Here is a 22496-nt window from a genome sequence, read left to right on the forward strand (position 1 = left end):
TCCAAGAGACAGCTAATTAGTATCGCTGGGGTGGTGGTTCATGTATTAGAAAAGTTGGTTAAAAGTAAAATTCAACAATCAGTGGATAGGAATATACGGGGCAGCATGGTTTTGAAAATGGCAGTTCCTGCCTCAGTACTTGATTCACATCTTATAATACGATATGGGGCAGTTATTCTTCAAAACAGCATACGTTACTGCTGCAAATACTACTGCATTTCCCCACATCAGGACTGCTTTTGGTTCTCACAAAATATAGGACGATTCCCATATCTTGAAAATGAGCTGCGTGCACATACCATTACGCCCTATTTAAGAGAGAGTGTTGCTCACTCATGGCAACATTCACTCTCTCTTTTTCTCGATCTGTATACGAACATCTGTAGACTACTGCAAAGTCAAATGAAGGAATGTTACGGTCTCGTATGAGATCGGAATGGTTTGTTTTCAAGGCAAACATCCAACCAGAATAAGACACACGCAATAAATAGACATAATACACTTCACATCCTGATCAATCCCCAAAATATCCTTTCCTGTTACTACTAGAGGTTCAAAAATAACTGGGTCAGTTGTTTTTTAACTCAGTTGCAAAATAACCCAATGCTAGGAAATTTTCTGGACTACAGCAAGACCCTAAATCTTGATTTTTTTCCCTTTATATTAAAAAAAGTAGTGGGTATACTAACATGAATCATCTCTGTCCATTTTTCCCTCGTGTGTCACTGTTTGGAAATCAGTTAAGAATGCTTTAAACTCAATATTTTGACACTAACCATCTAAAGAGTATTAAAACGACTTTATAAAGAAGAAAGTAACCATTAAATGATCTAAATATTATGACATGTAGATCAGGAATGTAATGCGCAGTGCAAAAATCACTCCTTATAAAGGATTTTTCGGGCAAAATAATGAACCATAACACTGAAAGAAAACCCGAAGTATATATTATTTGGCCATTCACCGAATAATCTACATTTCGAGAGTATATGGTGAGATTGTCTTTGTATATGCTGTCAATCACAAAGTTTCAAGTAATTCCAAGATTCATTTCAAGATGGGTTGACCAATCGCATAGCGAGAGATAGCAGGTCCTTCCCTCATCTTCCCATCTAGAAATTCGGTTTTTCATCTTGAATAGAGGTCACACGTAATTTACAGCCAAATACTATTGTTAAGCAGTAGATGATAGATGATATAAAAAAAAAAAAAAAAACGGCGAGCAATACGAAAGAGCTAGATGACACTGTCGTCTTTAATCCAAGCGGTGAGGTTTCGAAAACTGAAGTTGTATATCAAGATATTTACTGAAAGGCTGCTTGTGGGGAAATAGGATTTTTAAAAAAATCTATGGGATATAAATGCTAGTGTAGTTTTGGCTGTTATAAGAGAAGTCCAAAAGATTTGAGCGATATTCTTTGCGAATAATTAAGTTAAATGCAAAAATTCAGAAATAGGCTATTATTATTCTTTCTGTTTCGGTACAAAGTTTCTTTGTTTCATCACTAATTGGCAAAATTTGTCGTTTCAACAGGAAAAACAACTCCGGCATGGATACACCAAGCAAACTCCTTCTGGAGAAATTACTAAATGGTTATGATAAAAATATCAGCTCATTTGCGATCCTGATCGGACGGTTAGGGACACCCGCATTCGAATATCTGAATATGAGTGGACAGAATTATAGATCTGGTAAGTGTTCGAGATTTACCTTTTTATTTACTTGTGTGTGTGTGTCAAACGTTGATAATTAAACACAGGTTCATATATTCAGAACAGCACATCACGTAAAGAAAATATATGCATAAAATGGTTTTAAAAAGTAAATAAATCCAGGAGCGAAATCGATGGGATATAAAAAGTTGCATAACTCGTTTGCTCAGTGGATATTCCCACTGAATAACAAAGATTGTTATCCAGTCTAGTACATCTGAAAACTTTGTGATTTTTTTTTCTAAACTTAGAAACGTTCTAAGACCAGATATATTACTCTTGTGTGTTGCGTGTCATGCTATAAACAACCTTCAGTAAAACGAATCCCACTTGAGAATAGCCTGGAAATCTTCACTGTAAATGCAGGTTTGCAGTGCGCTAGCGAGTTCGGTATCCAATCGGCTAACCGTGATGTGCAAACCAAAGCATATATTCACACCTCCAATAAGCCATGCAATGGGCTCACACTGCGCGATTAAATTCACCTACTAATGGAAGACACTTAGAAACATTAATTCCCATTGTGGGATTCGAACTAATTGATTACTGGCTAAAGAAGAAAGCACACTATCCAATAGTACGTCAAATTCAAATATCACCCCTAAGTGTTACTTGAGTGGCCAAAATATCTTTCGTTAATTTGTTGCTGTCAATTCTTCGATTCTTTTCTATCTATATTCTCTGAATCATATCACGCACCTTAAAATATCTGAATGGTTTTCTTAGGATAAGTAATATGATTCAAATGTAGGAATCAATATAAAAAAACTCTTCCTCAGAGAAATCTTTCTCTGGATCTTTCTTATTCAGTTCTGAATTAACTCCAGTTTAAAAGGAGGGCATTTTTATCTTGGAACTGCGATTCATAAAATAGACAACTGGCCTTTACAAATCGTTCTAATTAATTCAAGCGTCCTATTTGTAATTGCCTTAAACTAATTTTTCCACACGTCTAAACTAAATATGTATCTTTGATATTAAAATGATAGAAATAGGGGATAATTAAAAATCCATCTTTATTTCATAACGAAGGAAAAAAAACAATAAATATATGAAAGTTTCCAAAAAATTACCAGAATGCTTATGAAAATGCAATCCTCAGCATCAGAGTTGCTTTCAGCTCGAACTATTTCACTTGCTCTCGGATTAGAACCTACTAGTTCGAAACAGCTGTCAGACCTTATCAAATACATTAACGAAAGGCGAATATGCGAACGTTTGGGTAGCGGTCGTTTAAGTAAGGCAACTCCGATGCAGAAGATTGTATTCCCATTTTTATACTTGCATATATATACTTTGTTGATTTCGCCAGCATACGTCGCCTAAAGCTGATGGTAAATGACGGGAACCCCGCTTAATGACGGTCAACCGCCCAATATCCGAACATGAACTTTCTTTGGCAATGATTATCTTCATCGTTTCTGTTCCATTACTTCTGGCACAGAAGTAATGGAACAGAAACGATGTTCTTACATCTTTCTTACATCTAACTGCATGTTAGATGTAAGAATCCATGCAAAATCTGTAATCAGTTTTATCTTTTGGGTGAAAATTCTCGTTACAGATTCTATCATATAAAGACCTACTGACATACAATAAACATACGAAAGAGAACTAATGCCCCTGACAAAGCAAAGTCCCTCCCTGGTAGCTGCTCTTTTATACTCCATAAAAGAGCAGCTTTAAAGAATTATTCTTGCTCGATGTGTTTTTCATCCGATCAGTGGCGCACTCAGGATTTAATCTTGGAGGGGGGGAGTTGAGTAGACGATTTACGAATACACACTAGGCATTGCATACGACCTATGACTAAGCATCTGCAGTGATCGCCAATACATGACAAACTCTATAGAAAGAGAAGACACAACATAAATAAATTTTAAAAAATAATTTTAATTAGGAAAAGATTTTTGGAAAATTTTCTAGTGTTTATTTCCTTTTTCTTTTTTTTGGGGGGGGGGGGGCAGGGCCCCTTGGCCCGCTCCCTGGGTGCACCACTGCATCCGATCACTTCAATTACAAGTGCACAGAATCACTTGTACACTCATAAGTGAATATTTATTACAGTGCTGCGTAATAACTTGTACATGGTATTATTTAAGACAAACAAAGATTTAAAAAAATAGTTTTAAAATATAACAAAACAGAGGTGCACATTTTGTTTGTAGCATGTTCGATGTTAACATCCCTGTCGCTCATATAATAGATTCCCACGTCATACAGGATGGTATGATTCAAACTCCATCGTAAGACGAGCACTCACTGTATACGAGGTTGGTCGTATACAGTGAGTGCTCGTATACACTGTATACGACCAACCTCGTTATATGCAATTTCATATGCAATTCTTCATACAAAATATATCCTATACGTTCTTTTGAAATGCCTATAGTCTCAGCAATTTCTTGCACTTTGACTCGCCGGTCATCCAATACCATATCGTGCACTTGATCGATGATTTCTGGTGGTGTTACACTTTTTGGACGACCTTCACTTGGATCATCTTCGAGGCTGGTACGGCCACGTTTAAACTCTGCAGTCCATTTCTTAATTGTGGAAAACGAAGGAGAAGAGTGGCCATAAACTTTTATGAACTTCGAATGAATTTCTTTAGGCGTTAAACCTTCTTTTACAAAGAATTGTATAACTGCACGATACTCGGTTTTATCCATTTCAAGTTTTATACAGAGGACACTTTTGCTTCAAACAGCTGTATAAAAACTTGATAGAATGACTTGCAATTTCACATGGATACTTATGAAAGAGATGTACCAATTTAAAAAAAAAAATCTTGCAGTTAGTGTTGCCATCTATGGTCGAGGCCGAGAACTTTTCAGACCACCCTCGGATAATTGAGTACACATCTCAGAACATGTGTATGAATTCAAAGATCAATAATAGAAATACAGGATACTGTGAGGCCATCTTATGAACACAAAATTCTAGCTCGCATTTATGAGCCATTTGTGTAAGTAATCATTTTTTTTCTACTAGGAAAAGAGTCCTGCAAAAAAAAAAAATTCCATGTGTTGGATCGTCAGGTGCCTGGGAAAGATGCATCCAAGTTTATAATTTGAAATCATTCATCATACTGCACATTACCTAAGATGTCAGGTCTTCTACGTAAGTCTCAGTATTAAAAAAATCTTCTAAAGAAAATTTTCGTTAATGTTCTCAACGAAAGGAACCTCTATAAGGATTGTCAACGTTGAAGTTTGTTTAAAACTTGAAGTTTCTCCAAGAAAATTCATTTATTTTTGACTCCCCCCCCCCAACAACACAATCTACAATAACACAGGAATTAATTGACACAACCAATGACGTGAGAGTGAATTTTTATATTAATTAGTCCGCTAAAATGAGCTGCTGTGTTTTGTTGAGTAATCACCATGACAATCACAATACGATAATGTTCCATCCGAGGTGTGTGCCACATCCTTTAAATTACGAAAATATTTTCAAAACTGTACAGACTTTTGCAATCCACTAAACTTCAACCTATCCACATTAACAACGAAGAGGGTTAATATAATGCTACACATAAATGACCATCGAACTGAATATAAGACAAATCGGAAATGAAACACCAAATGCATTTATCTATGCGAACTGGTGACGTATTTAGAAATCTGTGGCAAAATAGTTAGCAATGCGCTACCGTGGTTGTAGAAGAATAACTTTGCATGTCGTATGGGAAATATCCTTGACCTGCATTCTGAACTCTCTTTCCTAACATGATTTCTTTCGATGTCTGGAAATTTGAAAAATCCCGTCAAACAGGAATTGAAAGGAAAGCTATCTTCCATGAAAGATTTGTTTTCTTTGTTAGTTTTTCAAAGATGTAAATCAAAGATAAAACATGCAATCCCATGCAAGCAAGGGAAGTATAACGGAAGAAGACCACAAGTCAGGATCCGAAGTTACAAATGCTAGGTTGATGGGATTCATTCCGATGACTGTGTAGCAGAAATGATATGAACTTGTAGCACAGAGCAAAACATGAATCACAGAAGACTAATATTTATGTGCATGTATTGGGATGTGTTTAAAACTACGTACTAGCTGAAGGGCAATAACAGTGTAGGTCATAACTGATCACTTTTGGTTAAAACGCAATACTCAAGTGGAATTCATTGTATATTTTTAGATGGTCAACAGGAAAAGTGTGTTATTCTCAAAATTCAGATAGTCGGTATAGAAGTTCTCCATGTGAAGTCAACAACCTTCGATGTGCAGAATTCGAGTGTGATAATTTTAACATATTCATGGAGTACTTTTTTAGGTTTGCATGCATATTTTGTGTGTATATAACATGTTGCTTTTACTTTTGGTGCAAAAACCCGAATACGTGCAACAACTCTTTTTTTTTTAAAGAAATATACAGGCATGGCTTTTGCCTCATTAACTCGAATCGACTGCAGTTCAGTTTATTTTATTTAAAATATTAGTCCATAATTTTATTCTAGTCTCCACTGTGATACGTAATGCAATACGCTGGAAAAAGAGATCATCGTGTACTAATTTTTATTGTATGCGACACAATAAAAATGTACAAAATTCGCGTATGGATGGGTTCACCAGCCTTCTGCAGCTCCAGAGAATTTCCAAAGGAATATGAAATCTTCAGAAAACAGCATTTGCTGTGATGAAAGAGAGACCACTTAAACTCCAGTAAAAATATTGTATAGGAAACCTCTTACGCAAAATATATAAGAATAAAAGCGAGAGGAAGAAATACTGTACTCAACTACGCATATCGGGTTGGATTGCATGGGTCTGATGAATAATACTTGCTTCGTAGTTTTAGTTGCGATGGCATAATTTTCCTCGCTTCTTTTCATTATATTTGGCTAAACATCCAGGATAAAGTTAAAGGTTTGCCCGTACACTGACATCTTCATGGAGTTGGAGGTCTACAACTTACAATATCAACTGTATAAGTCACATTCAATATTTGTCTAAAATAATAGCAGTTTTCTGACTTCTCAAACCCAAAAATCTGTTTTACTTCTTAGTCACTTAATGGTCTTATTGCCTTAACTGTTTTTTGCTAACAAATTCCATTCGAAAAATAGAAAATTGTGCTCTTTCGTCTTCCAACCGAAATGCTAAAATATCCCCTAATCCACCCTGGAAAAGCGCACACCAACTTTCTCTGTCATATCTCCACCGTGTGTTGGATAAACCCGACAGGTCACACTCCTTTAATCCGTTCAGTCAACTCTCCAGCAATCTTTATTTGCTTGTGAACTTTTGTTAACGTCTTCGTTCTTCCTAAACACGGCTGACCACATTCGCTTAAATCAATGAAATGTGTACTGAAACGCCTTGATTAATGATTGAACTTTTTTGTCGCGCCCTATATTGCCCTTTTAGTTATTCTAAGTAATGCTCCGTGTTCTCCCCATCTTCGCTGTTGTCCCTAATATTTGACCCTTGTCCACAATCACACAAAAATCTCTTTCTACTTCTTACCGTGCTTCTCTCAATCGATGTAGTAGACTGTATTTGATCTCGTTTGTCTGAAATGGAAATTCTTCAGTTGGTGATATTGAAGACGAATAATAAAATCATTCGCCCATCCACATAATCATTTACTGCAGGTTTACAACTTTTCATGGGTGGAACGTAGAAAGGAAACGTACCCATTATTTATTTCTATACTGAATTTATTTATTGCAACTTTGGATGGCCATTCATATCCTGGCTCTAGTGAGCCTCCCTATTCAATAATAACATTTCTGTGTGATCGAATTAAATATTTTATAGTAGATAGTCCATACCTGCATGTTTGCATAAAATGAATCAAATGAAGTCGACTTGACGTGTAATTAATTTGATTTAATTTTTCTCTGATTGATCCTTTTTTATATTTAAGTTGACATTTCATGGCATCAATGGCCAACTTAATGCTGTTGTTTGACTATATATTCAAATACCAATGGTAGCCGTGTTTGAACGTGATTGCCACTAGAATTAATCAGTGGCTTTCTTAGCTCATTCTCGTTATTGCATGTTTACTGAATATTTAGAGCTTAAGATTGCGGTCTGCCGAAATAAATTAAAATCGAACACGCGTAAGTGTCAGCGATAGATTAACGCACTCAAAGAAATCAGTCGAATGAAAAAAAAAAAAAAAAAATCGAATACACGCAGTACGTGAGCCCCTTACAGAACACGTGATAAATACCATAAATAAAAAGATGCGAAGCTCCGTATTCATTGACTGGATAAAGAAAGCATTCTTCAGTTTGAGTCTTCTGAAATTCACAATATTTTGCTCTACAGTTGGTTCAATGCAAAAGTTTACTCTTTTTTTTTTATCCCATTGCCGTTTCTTTAGACGCCGCCTAATTATACTCCCACGTCAGATATTTCAGAAAGCGATGTCTATGCTAGAAGATGATGCGGACAGGTCACAACTAACCATTGTACACTGAATTAGTAAGACAGTTATAAACATCGATGCTGATTACGGGATTCGATCACGCGGGTTACTGGTTCGACAGCGGATGCATTACCATTCACACGTAGCGCACAGTCGGTTAAGACTGAAATCTCTGTCAATAAACACTGAAATCGAAATGAAAATCATAAAATATTAATGACATTCTTACGTAGTGACAAGATTCATCATCTTATCAGATGATGATCATCTGCTGTGAAAATGGATTCCCTTCACTCTAATTGTCATATTATCAGTAAGTTTTAATGAGGAATCATTGCTATGACAACGATTTTGTGCGCATTTTAATTCGAACAGGCTTGTTCTGCTGTAATTCTTTTCATCGCTCTCAAAATAAGCAGGTGTTGTGGTAAGCTATTACAATAAAACACTAGCGTTAACTAGATCAGATCAGCTGTATTCTTAATATATCCCACTTAAAGAAATGTTCTATAAACATTTTGATGAATAAAATTATCTCCGATTCCTGTTACGATATTCACCCCCCCCCCAACTATTTTTAAGATTTCTCACGGGTCTGCAGAAACATTTTGAAATTTTCATATTTTTTGCTCAACACGTTCTTGCCAAAGTTATTCCCTTTGAAAAGGGCCTGAAATAAGAGAATTCAAGGAAGTTTCAAACATCTTCTGCTCATCCCTTCTTGGCTGAACTCATCAATGTTTCCGTTTCCCGCTTTGTCACTGAAACTGTGAAAGATTTGGTTTTTGTTTTCAGAGTTTTGTCTCTGAAAACAAAATCTGAAAATTTTGAAGATCTTGGTTATCTCATTATTTTTTTGTAATCATGTATTTTATACTTTCATAATAATGCTATTTTAGTAGAATCCACAGCTACTTGTCTGCTGGTGTCATTCGTATATGCCCTTTTCATGTTGCTTGTCTAAAGCTGAACTGTTCAGCATTCTATGAGAAGACGGTATCGCTGATGCTATTTGGTACTGAATGGAAAACAGACAGATGAAAGGAACTTATTGGTAGCTGTGAGTATTTCGGAAGAAATATATGACGTACAAAATGAAAAAGAAACTTCACGCGTTACTTACGCAAACTCGAGAGAAAATAAAGAAAATTTCAGTCATCATGGCAGGAAGTAACAACAAAGAAGCTTAATCAGATTAATTCAGAAATCCAGCACTGGCAGTCGAGTCTATTCAAGAACCGTAGAGTGGAAGATTTTCTTGCTAGGTTCAGCAAAAGTAAGTTTATAAATCTTTTCTTAGGGAGAATTCATAGCTCCATTAAGCGAGTACTGGTAATGCTTAACAACACTTCATAATTCTGGTGGAGCGTCTAAACTTTGTTCTAGACCGATGATTTGTCGTTTCCGTTTTACTAAATCCGTGCCATAATCACTCGGGTAGATTCGCTCTGACCAGGTATGGTGTTTGCAATCTAACTCTTCTACATAAAATTTATGTGATAATATTAGCCACATTTCTTTACTTTTATGACTTCCTCCCACAAACTAGTGTACCTTTGCCTGGTTGGTGTTTTTTTTCTTTGTTGCTGTCTGTTTTTATATACAGTATGTATTATATTTTTCCTAATCCGGAAACAATGCTCTGGAGAACAAATGGAAGTTTTGTAAGCTACTTCAGGCTTCCCATAAACAGGGAGATGATTTATCACGGAATAAAATTCAACTCCTAAAGGCATACTGAAACATCAATGCCCACGTCGGAATTCCAACTCACAACCCGTTTGTAAGAGAGCGCGTACATTTACGACTATACTAACCTGGCCGGCAATATTAATACATGGATGCCATTGTTTCCTATACGTACTGTGAACTTTTTCTCTCTCTTTATTGTTGAATATTATTCATGTTCTTCTTGATGGCCACCAGAGTTTTAAACTAACCCAGCAGCGGAGTGTAATACCTAATCCGCCAGCATTATGCTGACGCTTTCTTTGAGTTGGAGATGCTCTCCACGCGCGAAACTAGATCGGTAATATAAGGTCTAATCATTAAAAAAACACTTAATTCAATTTTAATTTCAAGGGATAGATGTGTTGGTCATTGTGAGATGTTACTTTTATTTACTGCTTTGAATTCGCAGCACGTCAATAAGAAGTTGCAGCATCATTGCCGTTCGGTTAAGAAGATCTCGGGTGTAATGCGGTCTAGAGAATGAGATGTGAACCTTTTCTAAGAAGTTTTCTCTTTCAACTGGAAGTGAGTTATCCCGTCCAACTACTCGGAAGTTTATTAACACAAAGAGGCAAACTGGTTAGAACTGGCGCGTTTAATGGACATAATTCATAAAGGATTTTCTAGTTGTTTTTCTGCTGTCATCCTAACCTACAGACGTGAAAAATATATTAGTGAATGAAGAAAAACAAAAGAAACTGCATTCTGTGGTAGTGATTTATTGTCAAGTAGTTTTTATTCCGAAGAGGTGCATCACGCTAATATAATCAGGGGCACCGTTAGGTAAACGAGAGTAGTAGTAGGGGAGCCTCTTCTGACAAGATCAAGATAAGATAAGGAATCGTGACGTGATTGGTTGATGACGTCATTGTGTGCATGGCTTCATGGGTGTGTAAGGTTTGGAATTTCCGTGTGGGCAAGTGTGTCACTGGCTTCTGTTGTTGTGTTTTGGTTCGCGTATGGGATTATGGGTGATGGTAGAGATAAGGATTCGTGTTGTGATTGGTGGTGCAGTTCTGACAAGATGAAGATCAAGATAAGATAAGGAATGGTGAGGTGGGTGTGTGTTGTTTTCAGATGTAGATAAGTGACGTCATTTTTTATTTGTAAATAAATGTCGTCATTTGTTATTTGTAAATAAGTGACGTTGTTGTTTTGAATGGAAAGGATGATATTAGTGGATAAGAACTCGTGTCGTGATTGGTGGGACACTTCTGACAAGATCACCCCCCCCCACCCCCCCCCCCCCCCACCCCCCCCCCCCCCCACCCCCCCCCCCCCCCACCCCCCCCCCCCCCCACCCCCCCCCCCCCCCACCCCCCCCCCCCCCCACCCCCCCCCCCCCCCACCCCCCCCCCCCCCCACCCCCCCCCCCCCCCACCCCCCCCCCCCCCCACCCCCCCCCCCCCCCACCCCCCCCCCCCCCCACCCCCCCCCCCCCCCACCCCCCCCCCCCCCCACCCCCCCCCCCCCCCACCCCCCCCCCCCCCCACCCCCCCCCCCCCCCACCCCCCCCCCCCCCCACCCCCCCCCCCCCCCACCCCCCCCCCCCCCCACCCCCCCCCCCCCCCACCCCCCCCCCCCCCCACCCCCCCCCCCCCCCACCCCCCCCCCCCCCCACCCCCCCCCCCCCCCACCCCCCCCCCCCCCCACCCCCCCCCCCCCCCACCCCCCCCCCCCCCCACCCCCCCCCCCCCCCACCCCCCCCCCCCCCCACCCCCCCCCCACAAATATTCCTGTATTTCAGTTGTTTGCATGCTTTTCATATCTACCGATAATACACCTCCTGGAGCTTCTCTGGTTACTAAGCTCCTGGAGGTGTATCGTTGTTACTAAGTTGTTAGTATATGTTACTAAGCTCCTTAAGCTGTTGGCCCGAAGCTATTTCCTGATCTCCTTCCACTTGTATGAAACAACTTATTTTTCATGTGATTAAGCATGTGATATATTTGATATCTTTTGAATGAATAGGTAACAGATTGTTCTTATTAACTACATGAGAATCAGGCGATTTCGTTCAGTATTTATTGCACTTCGAATGGAACGAAATCATAGCACTGTATAAGCACAGCGTAGTCGCCGGATCTGAACCCAAGAGACTTTTAGCTGTGGGGATATCTCAAAGACGTTGTCTGTCGTGGACACGTAGCTAACTTAAAGATCAGCATTACATGGCATATTCCCAACATTTCGAGTGAAACTCCACGTTCTGTGTTTAAACATGCGATTTTAGCACCCTGCCGACAGCAGCTTTATTCTATAGATCAGGTGACCAACACGCAGCTCCCTGAATCAGATGTGTTCAAGAAGCAGTTCTAATCCGACAGTTTCGTGTTAGAAGTGTCGTTAAGATTGCTGCAAATCTTTACGTATGCTGATGTGATGTTCGTTTACAGTTTTTGTAATGGAAATTCTGTTGTTGCTTGTAGAGAATATCGTCGACGGTTGTTCCTAACCGCAGAATACCAACTTCAAGAGTGTTTAGTGGTGTTAACACAAATTGCGTGAGACTGGTACTGTTCACAGCAATTGCATTTCTTCTGAACGTGGAAATGACCAAAACATGGATGAAGCAGAACATATTCTTCATTCGGTAGAACGTAGTCCTGCCTACAAGCGCATTTCTCCATATACAAGAGTATGGCGAACATTACGTGAGCAAAGTTTGTATCCGTTTCACTTAGCTTTTTTACATGCCACTTGGAAACATTTGTATCTCTGCATTCATTGGCAATTGGACACGTTTTCATATGAACAGTTTAAACCAGAATAATCGATACTAACTACATCCTACCGAATATTTACAGTTCCTCTTGAAACACACTGTGTACCTGTAAGTTTTGAGAGATGATTTGTTTTCTTTCAATTTTGCAAGTTTAAAACTCACGCCATCTGCCGGCATTTTAACAGTAACTTGGAACATTTTCTCAGGCCTGATGGAGCACCTCTTTCTTTCGTCTGTCATACGATCGTTGTTAATAGCGACGATCAATAATTACTGATACAATAATTGAGTGCATGTTTTTAACTTTTATGGAAACTGCAAAAGGAAATGCATTTTAGATGCACGGTCTAAAAGGATAGTGATAACTTCCTGAATTGCCCTTTACACAACGTATGATGAAAATATTTAAAACTCATTAAACAGTCATATTTTTCGAAAATCACAATTTTCTCGTTTTGAAAAGCATGTGAGTGATATTGCTGATCCAGAAACGTTGATTGAAAGACAACAACATCTACGCTCTATCTAAACGTTTCGTTTGCTATCTTTTATCTCGTGGGATGCAGACGGATGTGTTCCCTTCCCGTATCTATCGAGAACGTAATTGATCAAGACTTTATGGGTTCCAAGACTATGCTTCTGTGGGTTTACAAAATTCACTAATAGGAAACCAGAATCACAACAACAGGAGCATTCTGAACATCACCTATACTTAGTCATTACGTAGAATCAAAGTAAATGAGCTTTCTTTATCAATTTGATGTCAACACGAACTCGGTAAGATTAAAATTAAATAAACTACCTGCCAAGACATCCGTGGTGGACAAGTATTTTTTGTCTATGTTTGGAAAACATGCATAATAGTGCAGACTTTTATATGCTGCTTTGGATTTACATACGAAAGAATTATTGTGGGCTGCAGTAATCACGGTTGACAATACTTCTTGAATACGCTACCTTTATAGCATGCCTGCACTCCATCGTACATCTTCTTTCTGTGCAGGTTAGGTTAAGGATTCCACCTCTCTGTGTGTGCTAACCGCTCTTTGAAACGCACAGAACTTTGTTTTAGCTGTCTTTAAAAGCAGTTCAAATTAATTTTGCAGTGAAATCTGCTTGTCACATCGTACCATATCGAATGAGATCACTTGAATGTATCAAAAGTGCTGCTTTACGCAATATAAGGCTTAATTTACATTTATATAAAGAGGAAAAGCAACTGTAGGCACATTAATTACACCGATTCGATAAGTTCTTTTTAAGGAACTTTGGTTTTATTAGTCATATCCTGTGCTCTCTCTCTCTCGAATCTGACATGTTTTTTTTTTTGTTCAAATTAAGAGGCTCCAAACGGACGTTCACCTGTGCTGGATCCGAAGGCACATTAGGATTATGTGAGAACAAGGCTTATAGCAAATTATAAGATAAGAACTAATATCCCAGTGTTAAACATCATGGATTAGGGAGAGATTAACAACCAACTGTAACAGATAAATCCTAAAATCAAACTGGTGGAGTTCACCCCGCGCTTAGTTGGTTGATGCGTAGCTAAGGCATACCTAAGAGGAGTATGCCTTAGCTACGCATAGGCATACTCATCTTAGACGTTCCTTCCTGTTGAGATGTGGTGATATGCTTATGTGTATAACATGTGAACAGTACTCACATAGCGATAAATAAAATGTGTGGATATTGTTCATCAGTTTAGTAAGTTATTCATTCATTTTAATAGACCGTCGTCATTTCTTTAATAAACTTCCCCAAAATATTTGAAGAAAATAGTCAGTATTCGGATTCATCTTTCTTTAGCCCTCTCCCCTTATTTCAAAATAGGTTTGCGAACAACCACAACAAAAAAAAAGGTTTGTACACCAAGTTTAAACAGCGATTTAATTTTATTTTTCTTCGTTAAATAGAGCTTACAACCAGATATCTTGATTAGTTAACGTTACATCATAAATTAATAAATATATTATTACAGATACTAGATTTTATTGTTTATTTGTAAATATAGCAGTACAGTAGTGATATTCTTCTGTGGTTGTATTGATTAATGCCGATTATATGAAGTGCACTTTTATTGAAAACCCTCGTCAACACAAAAGCAAACAATCTTTCAGCTACCTTGACGTCTCTTTCCCATTTGCGCAGAATCCGATTCTTTGAAAAAGCGCTGTGAAAATTATCCATAAAGTTACTTACTATTTGATTTAATTATTAAATGTACTTATTCACTATTAGCCATTTTCTCTCTTAAATGCCTCTTATTAATAATTTTCTTCTTGTAGCTATGTAAAATTTTAACTTCGTTTGCCCCTTGATAGAACAAAATTAATCTTTGTAATGCATAATTATTAACAAATTCACCATCCAACTGTAAACTCCGTGCAATCTTCTATTCGCTGTTATGGGATTATTGCATTCTGTTCAAGCTAATCATGACCACCATTTCCCCGATTGTTGCGATGTACTCATGAGGTAGTAAATCAACTGCGTTTATTTCTAAAGTTTATGATTCGTACTCCGAATAAGAATTCTGTAACGGCTGAAAATAAGTTAATGCGAATTGGTGTTTAGGAACTTTATTAAAATTTCAAATTTTGTTTCATCTGCTGCATTTGTAGTAGATGAAACTAAGCAAAGGCGGTTAGATGCTATTTAGCGATACTTATTGCATTGGTTGAATTATTGCGAATATACAGGCCCGTCTGAAATTTGAGCAATACCCAAACAGGAAGTGGCAACAGTGCAGCATCCCTAGTTATTATTAACGATCATGTCGAGTAGTATTCAAGCTTCTACTCCTTCAGTTGTATTTGGCCTACTTTTTTATGGGCGATGTTTTCTATTTAAGGGAGGTGCTGGTTTCAGCGACCTTTTCATGTACTGAAGCAATCAATGAAGTCTTCTTTTAGAATTCCTTAGGTTTGACGTCTCACGAATGTTTCATCATAGTAATGTAAACTTGCTATTTCACCAAAGTGTACCCACGTTGCTTCTCTTAAAAACTGCATATTTCTGAATATCATACGTACTTGTTACATTTCAAGTCATCCCTTTTATGTCCTTGTTAAGCATTTCCATTATCCACAGTTGTTCATACGGAAGCGGGAAGTGAATTTAAAGAAACGATTTTTAGTTATGTGCTTGTCACCTTTCTTTTACAAAACGTGTTTCTCGATTTTGAAGGAATTTAGACAATCGAAACATTGTGAACGTGTCGGTGGTCATCATTAACATGCCTTCATTGCCAGATATTTTTAAATTTTTGCCTGGTGGCATGTAATACCACAAATGATACCCAAAATCTTTAACTTTTCACTAGTTGGGGTAGTTTGTATTTTGGGTCATTTCTCTTCCGAACATGCTTGTTTCAACTGATATGCGTGTCTCTTTCGACTTTGAAAAATCACTGTGTTTTCATGTGTTGAACAGAGGTCTTCACTCGGCTCAAATAATATAATACACTATATTGTAGTAACCATTTTAGCTCCTCGTTTTTTCTCGAATACATTCTAATGACAAATGTCGTCCACAATGATTTATTACTCCCAGAATTGAACACTGACTGATCTACAGGAGAGTAAAATACTGTTAATCAGTTGTGATGAAATGGCACGACAATCAGTTCGTGCCATTTCATCACAATTAGCGCATCTCAAAGCAATTAAAATTAATGAAAAGAAATATTCAAATTTTGCAGAGTATATAAACTAACAAAGTGCTGTGAAAAGTTGTGTGCGTTCTTGTCGTAGTGAGTTATTGGATTCCCTCAACTTGCAGTTTCATTATTGCACGGCTATAGAGGTTTTTGCCCGAACATTGTGTACTGAATTCCAAATGTTGCTTCCGTGGATGATTGCGGAGCCTACAAATAAAGCATCATTCCATGCAATAATGCAAACGCGGGTGTTGCGATGACCAATGAAGTGATTTTCCAGATTTAAATTCATCCAAGACTAAATGCAATGAGCCTTTTCAGGGCTTCGCAATCGAAAATGAACTAGCGGTTTTTCAAACCAGCCTTAGAGTACATGCATTTGACAAAAATTAAATGTCTTCAGTTGGTTTGGCCATAATTACAACCCAACTCACCACCCACCTCCAAATAAGTGTTTGATTTGCTCGGTGTCACTTCGTCGATTTCCAATTGCCTACAGTCCATTCATGATGAACTTGTCACCATGTTGGATTGTGACATATAACTCCACACACAGATATTCGGGTATATGTGTGTCTGGCGTTAGTGGATAACGTTATTTATCAGAATGTGTCGTCTTTTAAGTGTGCTGATACGGTTTAAAGATGGTTAGTGTTTTCACTAGAACTTATCGCGCTGTCAGAAAAACTGGACATTGACCAGAGTGGACCACTATGCATTTCCTGTTATCTAGTGGTTCTATGGACGAGATTAACTGGAACATAAAAGTAATGCACTGTGTCATACTTATTGTGACATCTTTTGAGGAAGTGGGAGGATAAAGGTTAGGTCTTCCTAGCACTGATTACTATAGAGCACCTGTGTGCAGCGTTAGAATATTGGTTGAAGGCGACATCAACAAGTTCACCAATTCGAATTGACGCACTAAAAGCGTGCAGGTATATACAAGGGGTGGGCTGAAAAGTTATCATAAACATCTAGAACAAAAATGACTGGTTTGTGCAACAAGAAAAACCTTTTTCTCTGCAAATGATGCAGCAGCGTTGTAACAAGTGTATAATGTAACACTTCGTGGGGATTGTGTAAGTTACATGGTTCTACCTTGATTCCTTCAGGGTGATTATCATAACTTTTCAGACCCGTTCTAAAGGAATGTCTGAGATCCACTGGACCTCTTTAACTAAGCTTCCTTTCCTTACATGCCTTTTATGATATTTGAGAGCAAGGGAGAAGTCAGATCGGGACTATATTAAAACTGCTGTAGACATAATTATTTAACCATTTCTATAATTATGAATATACTTATTCAGAAAATAAGTTTTCTGACTGTAATAGTGAGCTGACAATGTTTACTGCGCAACGTGGATGGATGGATGGATGGATGGTTCCATTATAATCTGCTTGTTTTTATAAGTAATGGCTTCTCAGTAAATATGAAAAGAAGCACTTGATGTCAATCAGCAGATTGGTCGCTGTTTATATGACGAGTTATGATACAACTTGAGTCTCCTCGTTAAATGAACCTGGTTTCGATTCAGAACAAGGACATCTAGATTTTTTATCAGTTACTTTTTTCCCAAGGTAATGCTGAATTGGTCCGTAGAAATGATTGGTGAACGGGGTGATGCCATAAAAATGAGCTTCAACAACCAAATAGACTGGAGAAAATGTGCAACTAAGAGTAGAACACACGACGGTCCAGATCCATCAGCTTTCATAGACATATTCAACTCGGTCGGAAATGGAGGGGTGGGCGACACACAAAAATTCAAATTTCCGTCTAATAAACAATAAAAACTATCTGATGATTGATTAACCTGACTTCTGTGTAACCAAGCGTAACTTGAAACTGTCGAATGCATTTGGGAAAGTGCGATGACTCATAAAATAGGAAGATAAGATAATCCTGCTTACATTTCAAATTGAAGAATGTCCTGTGAATGAAAAGTCACCTTGCTCATAAGAATTCCCATCCTAAAACGCACACTGTACATTTTCCATACATATCTGTTATTTCCTCCCTCTGAAATGTCGGGTTATCACATGCTAATTGGCGGAATTTTCGACTGTAATCGAGCCCTCCCATGTTGATAATGACAATTTTTGTTAATATGACTACCGTATGCCACATGTACAACTCATCTCACTACTACTGATACGCCCTCCTCCACTGCTTCTGGTTATTTATCTAACTTGAAACGCCTTTTCTGTTGCCATAATCTCCTCCCACTAGCATAAACAACTTGTTCTTTACGTGATCAAATATATAACGCATTCTGCTTGCCTCAATGAATAGCTAAGCTAAACGCATAGCAGTCGTACTATTTGTAGCTTGTTTACTTCAGTTTAAATGTGTAGAGTAGAGAATGATTTGCGGTACGTCAGGATATGTGCCTACTTATATCGAAAAGTATTTAGATTAGCTAGTCGGATCAGAAGTAGCTCATAATTGAAGCTATTTTCAATTGATCATATTCGCAAGGTTTCTTCCTGTCTACTCGCTTTCCTAGTGACGTTTACCTTATTTTGTATGCGCATGCATCTGAGCGTTCGGATTTTTAGTTTCATGTATGTAATTGAAGTATTGTAAACCAATTCATGAATTAGATTGGTCATCTAAGGACTTCCTGCATTTCGATAAAATTGAGGGTGCTGTGTTTTTTGATTATTCAAGTTCTTAATTTTTTAAATTCCAAAGATATTTTCATGGAAGTCTGAAGTGATTTAATTGGGTTTTGCAAGACTACCTTTTATACGCACCAGCAAATAGCATTTGCTGCATTCTGATTCAAAATATGCTACTTTTGCTTATTGAGGAAATTAAATGTTATATCATTAAATCTGATAATCTGACAAACAAAAAGTTCGCTAAAATTCTTGTCGTAATATTTATCATGACTAAGTTGATACGTAATTCATTCTGTAATTGAATGTCTTTCAAGACAATCGCAAACATCTATACACACCGTGGAAATATGTACTTGGCTGTTTTTGGTTCCAAAAACAGCCATGTCCTGAACCGAATAGCAAAACCAGCAAAATAAAGCGTCGCTTCTAGGTCAGACACTACAGCACCTCCTATAACAGAGGGTAAAAAAAAAAAAACAACTAGCTGTGAATACATTTGTCATAATACTGCTCAATATTATCTCTTATAATAACATAACTATCATAAATTATTGGATACCAATCTTTGTTAGAAAATGAATACTATGCCATGTGCAAATTTTTTACCCACTAAAGGTCAGCGTACATTATCAATCTGGGTTCGTTGGGAAGTCAACTTCATGCTTTTCATCGAAAGTTGAGTGCACTGAAAACAACAGCATTTCAGAGAAAATTTGCTATTGATGTATGGTTCGTTTGGAAGTAAATGGCTGAGTGGACTTAGCCTTCGAAGTTCAACAGTCATTACATGTGAATTGAATCTGATACTCCTTGAGAAAGGTGGTTATCTCATCTCGACATCAGATGTACACTTTCCGTGTTGGAAAATACGATCAAGACGTGCGACACGTAGAGCCGACATCTCTGAAATTACGTAAACGGATTGTGCATCCCTTCAAGTTTTTGAAGTATCACGCATACATCAGCAGGCCTAGCCGCATATCACGCAATGGAAATTTAATTCTATTGAAAGCTGCCATTTAAAAATGTGAAGTTGCTGCTGATTGAAAGAGTCCACTATTCCAGTAAATCGTGAATGCCAAGTATTAAGGCGATGCTTTTGAAAATTGTTCATATTCTTATTATGGTAGTAGACCCTGCATCTTCTAACAGATTGATTCTCTTTGTCACAAAACAGGGATCTAAACATGCGGTTTTGATAAAAATTAATCCATGTAAATAATAATATTCTACTTTTACACGTAGATTAACTTTTTACTTCATTTCATCTTTCATAGCACTGCTTGTTAAACTTCTAAAGTCAAGCGTGAAACTGATTTTCCTCTTTGCAGACAACTTTTCTGCATACCTGCATAGATAAATCGGTAGATGGTTTTGCTTCACATTTTTCAGAGGATCCCGAGTCTTTAGGGGTTTTTTGTTTTCAAACTGTTTTTATCCAAAAATTATTTATATAATTTACTTTAATCTCGATCACTGTTTCGAGTTTGATTTATTTTAAAAGTTTGTTACGTATTTTACTATGACTGTGATACTCATTTAACTTGAATCAAAAATAAATGCTGCTCGCTCAAACCCCTGTATACTCCTGCAAATCCTGAGCCAAAGGGAAGATATCTTCATCCACAATAAAATACATGCAGTGATAATCCCTATTTTTGGGTCTTTTTTTTTCTACGCGAAGTTTAGTATATCTTTGTCGGAAGATTATGTAATGACTCATTCGTGCCATGAGCAGAAATCGAGTAAATACTTAGTTATTATTAGCTTTGCTTTTTTTTTATCAATTTGGTATTAATTGCCTTATTTAATATTTAACAGAAACAATCTTTTCATTTTGTCTGCTTCTGTAATGACCTTCAAAGCTCCACCTTCTTCCTGAATAAAACCTTATTTCATATCATACGCATAAAATACTTCCATCATCCAATTTCAAATTTTTGAAATTTTCTACATCCCCTTAATTGAAGTTATTTGCTTTTCATAGAGTTTATTATGTTTCGTGTTCAATACAGTAGCTACTTCCTTCTTTTACTTATTACTGTTGTGTGAATATAACTTCTTTATAATTTTTAATGTTTTTAATTTAATGTTTTATGGTTCGGTAACACAAACCAATGTCGAACTGATAGTTTCCTGCACGTTTTTTTTTTTTTTTTTTTGCAATGATATTTCTCACATTAAGAGCACCTCATCAATTCTGATAATGATGATTTCCAGTAACTGAACTTTCACTGTAAGACAAAAAATACCACGAGGTTAAAACCCCCGACGCTATTACATTACCTTGTACCATAATTTTAGCTTTTGGTTTAAGCCAACACAGAATACAATTTGGTTATCTGCATCCCAATTCTCTAGCCATCCTTTATTTTGTATCCAGATGTAATACTGAATAAGTGGGCATGCCATGAGATTATGTGGATTGGATACTGGATCAGTAGCCCTGGTTGGTTGGTTCTCCGTATTCCTTTCAGGCCAAGCTACGTCCATGACCCCACTGAAGAGTTAGTTTTAGTTCTTCAGACGTCTTGCAGCTACATTTTTTGGGGGTTACTATTTATTTGCTAATATTCACGAAATGGAAATTAACAAAACTTTGTTCTCATTTGAATACTCAAGTGAAGAACATGTCACTGTCCTGTATTACAGCATTTATTGAACTTCACCCGGCATGCAGTGAAGTAATATAATTTTCCTGTAGGCACTTGTTGATTGTAAATTATTTTTTCCACTTGACGACACCGATCTTTGAAAATCTTGTTTATCCCCACACTAATCTGAAGCGTTACACCTGTAAATATTTTATTAACGTTCTTAAAGTGAATCGACAGCTTTTCTTTAAAAAAGCAGACTCCATCAGTTTAATGTGTTAAGGATGAATGTTGTGGAATTAGGAATGCTGTTTCCTTTGTGATGAGTAAATTATGGGTGTCATTCGTACATTCCGTGTTCATGTCGATTTTGATTCGTCTCGGGTTAGGATGTCATGTATCCTATGAGAAGATTGTATTGCTTGATGCATCACTGTCTGTTAATGGTGTTGCTTTTTATTATTGAACAACGGCCAAAACTTACAAATTTAGTTGCAGCTATGGAGGTTTCAGCTGGAATAAATGATCTCAATCTGAAGCTCCTTTTCCTTTTTTTGAAAGGAAAAGGAGCTTCAGATTGAGATCTGAAGATTTCAAATTCAGATTTCAAGAAAAAACCTTGTGAAAGAAGAACTTCGTCTCTTTCAAAGACGTCAGGCACACCCAGTTTCCGAAATTTGTATGGAATTGTCTTAGATCTAGCTTTTTATTTATAACTGTTAGTATTACTTCTGTTTTTAATTATGGTATGAATAATATAACGTTGTGTACGTATCGCTTCATAGATAAAATCATTTCTGATATAACAGTAATATAGAAAAATATGTAAATGTTTGGCAATCTTTTATTTTTAGGCCTGGAGGAAAGTTCAAAACAGTGGTATGCTAGACATGGTCTTCCCCAGTGCATCGCTACTACCAGTCACAGAATCTTTTAGTATTAAATCGCACCATCTTCTCCTGGGATGGATGACGCTTTCATCGCAAAGCATCTCAAAGAAGGAAAAGCTGAAGATAGGAATGCGTTGAGTAGAAAATTTCAAGAAAAAAAAATGAA

General features: G+C 37.4%; 1 protein-coding gene across 7 annotated transcripts in view; it reads left to right on the forward strand.

The window, feature by feature from the left end:
• The first annotated feature begins 1543 nt into the window (after positions 1 to 1543).
• The window catches only part of LOC150108879 (acetylcholine receptor subunit beta-like), a 75658-nt gene continuing 54705 nt past the window's right edge, over positions 1544 to 22496 (forward strand). For all 7 annotated transcript variants that reach the window (XR_016550089.1, XR_016550090.1, XR_016550091.1 and 4 more), the window contains exon 1: positions 1544 to 1692. Coding sequence is in view for 3 of the 7 variants with exons in the window: in XM_090410595.1 (XP_090266721.1) it covers positions 1551 to 1692 (142 nt within the window). In the remaining 4 variants the exon portion in view is untranslated. The remainder of the gene's footprint in view (positions 1693 to 22496) is intronic.

The sequence above is a fragment of the Typopeltis vanoorti genome, chromosome 2 (assembly GCF_054136105.1).
Source record: "Typopeltis vanoorti isolate ZY-2024b chromosome 2, IOZ_Tvanoo_1.0, whole genome shotgun sequence".
In the NCBI taxonomy this organism is placed as follows: domain Eukaryota; kingdom Metazoa; phylum Arthropoda; class Arachnida; order Uropygi; family Thelyphonidae; genus Typopeltis; species Typopeltis vanoorti.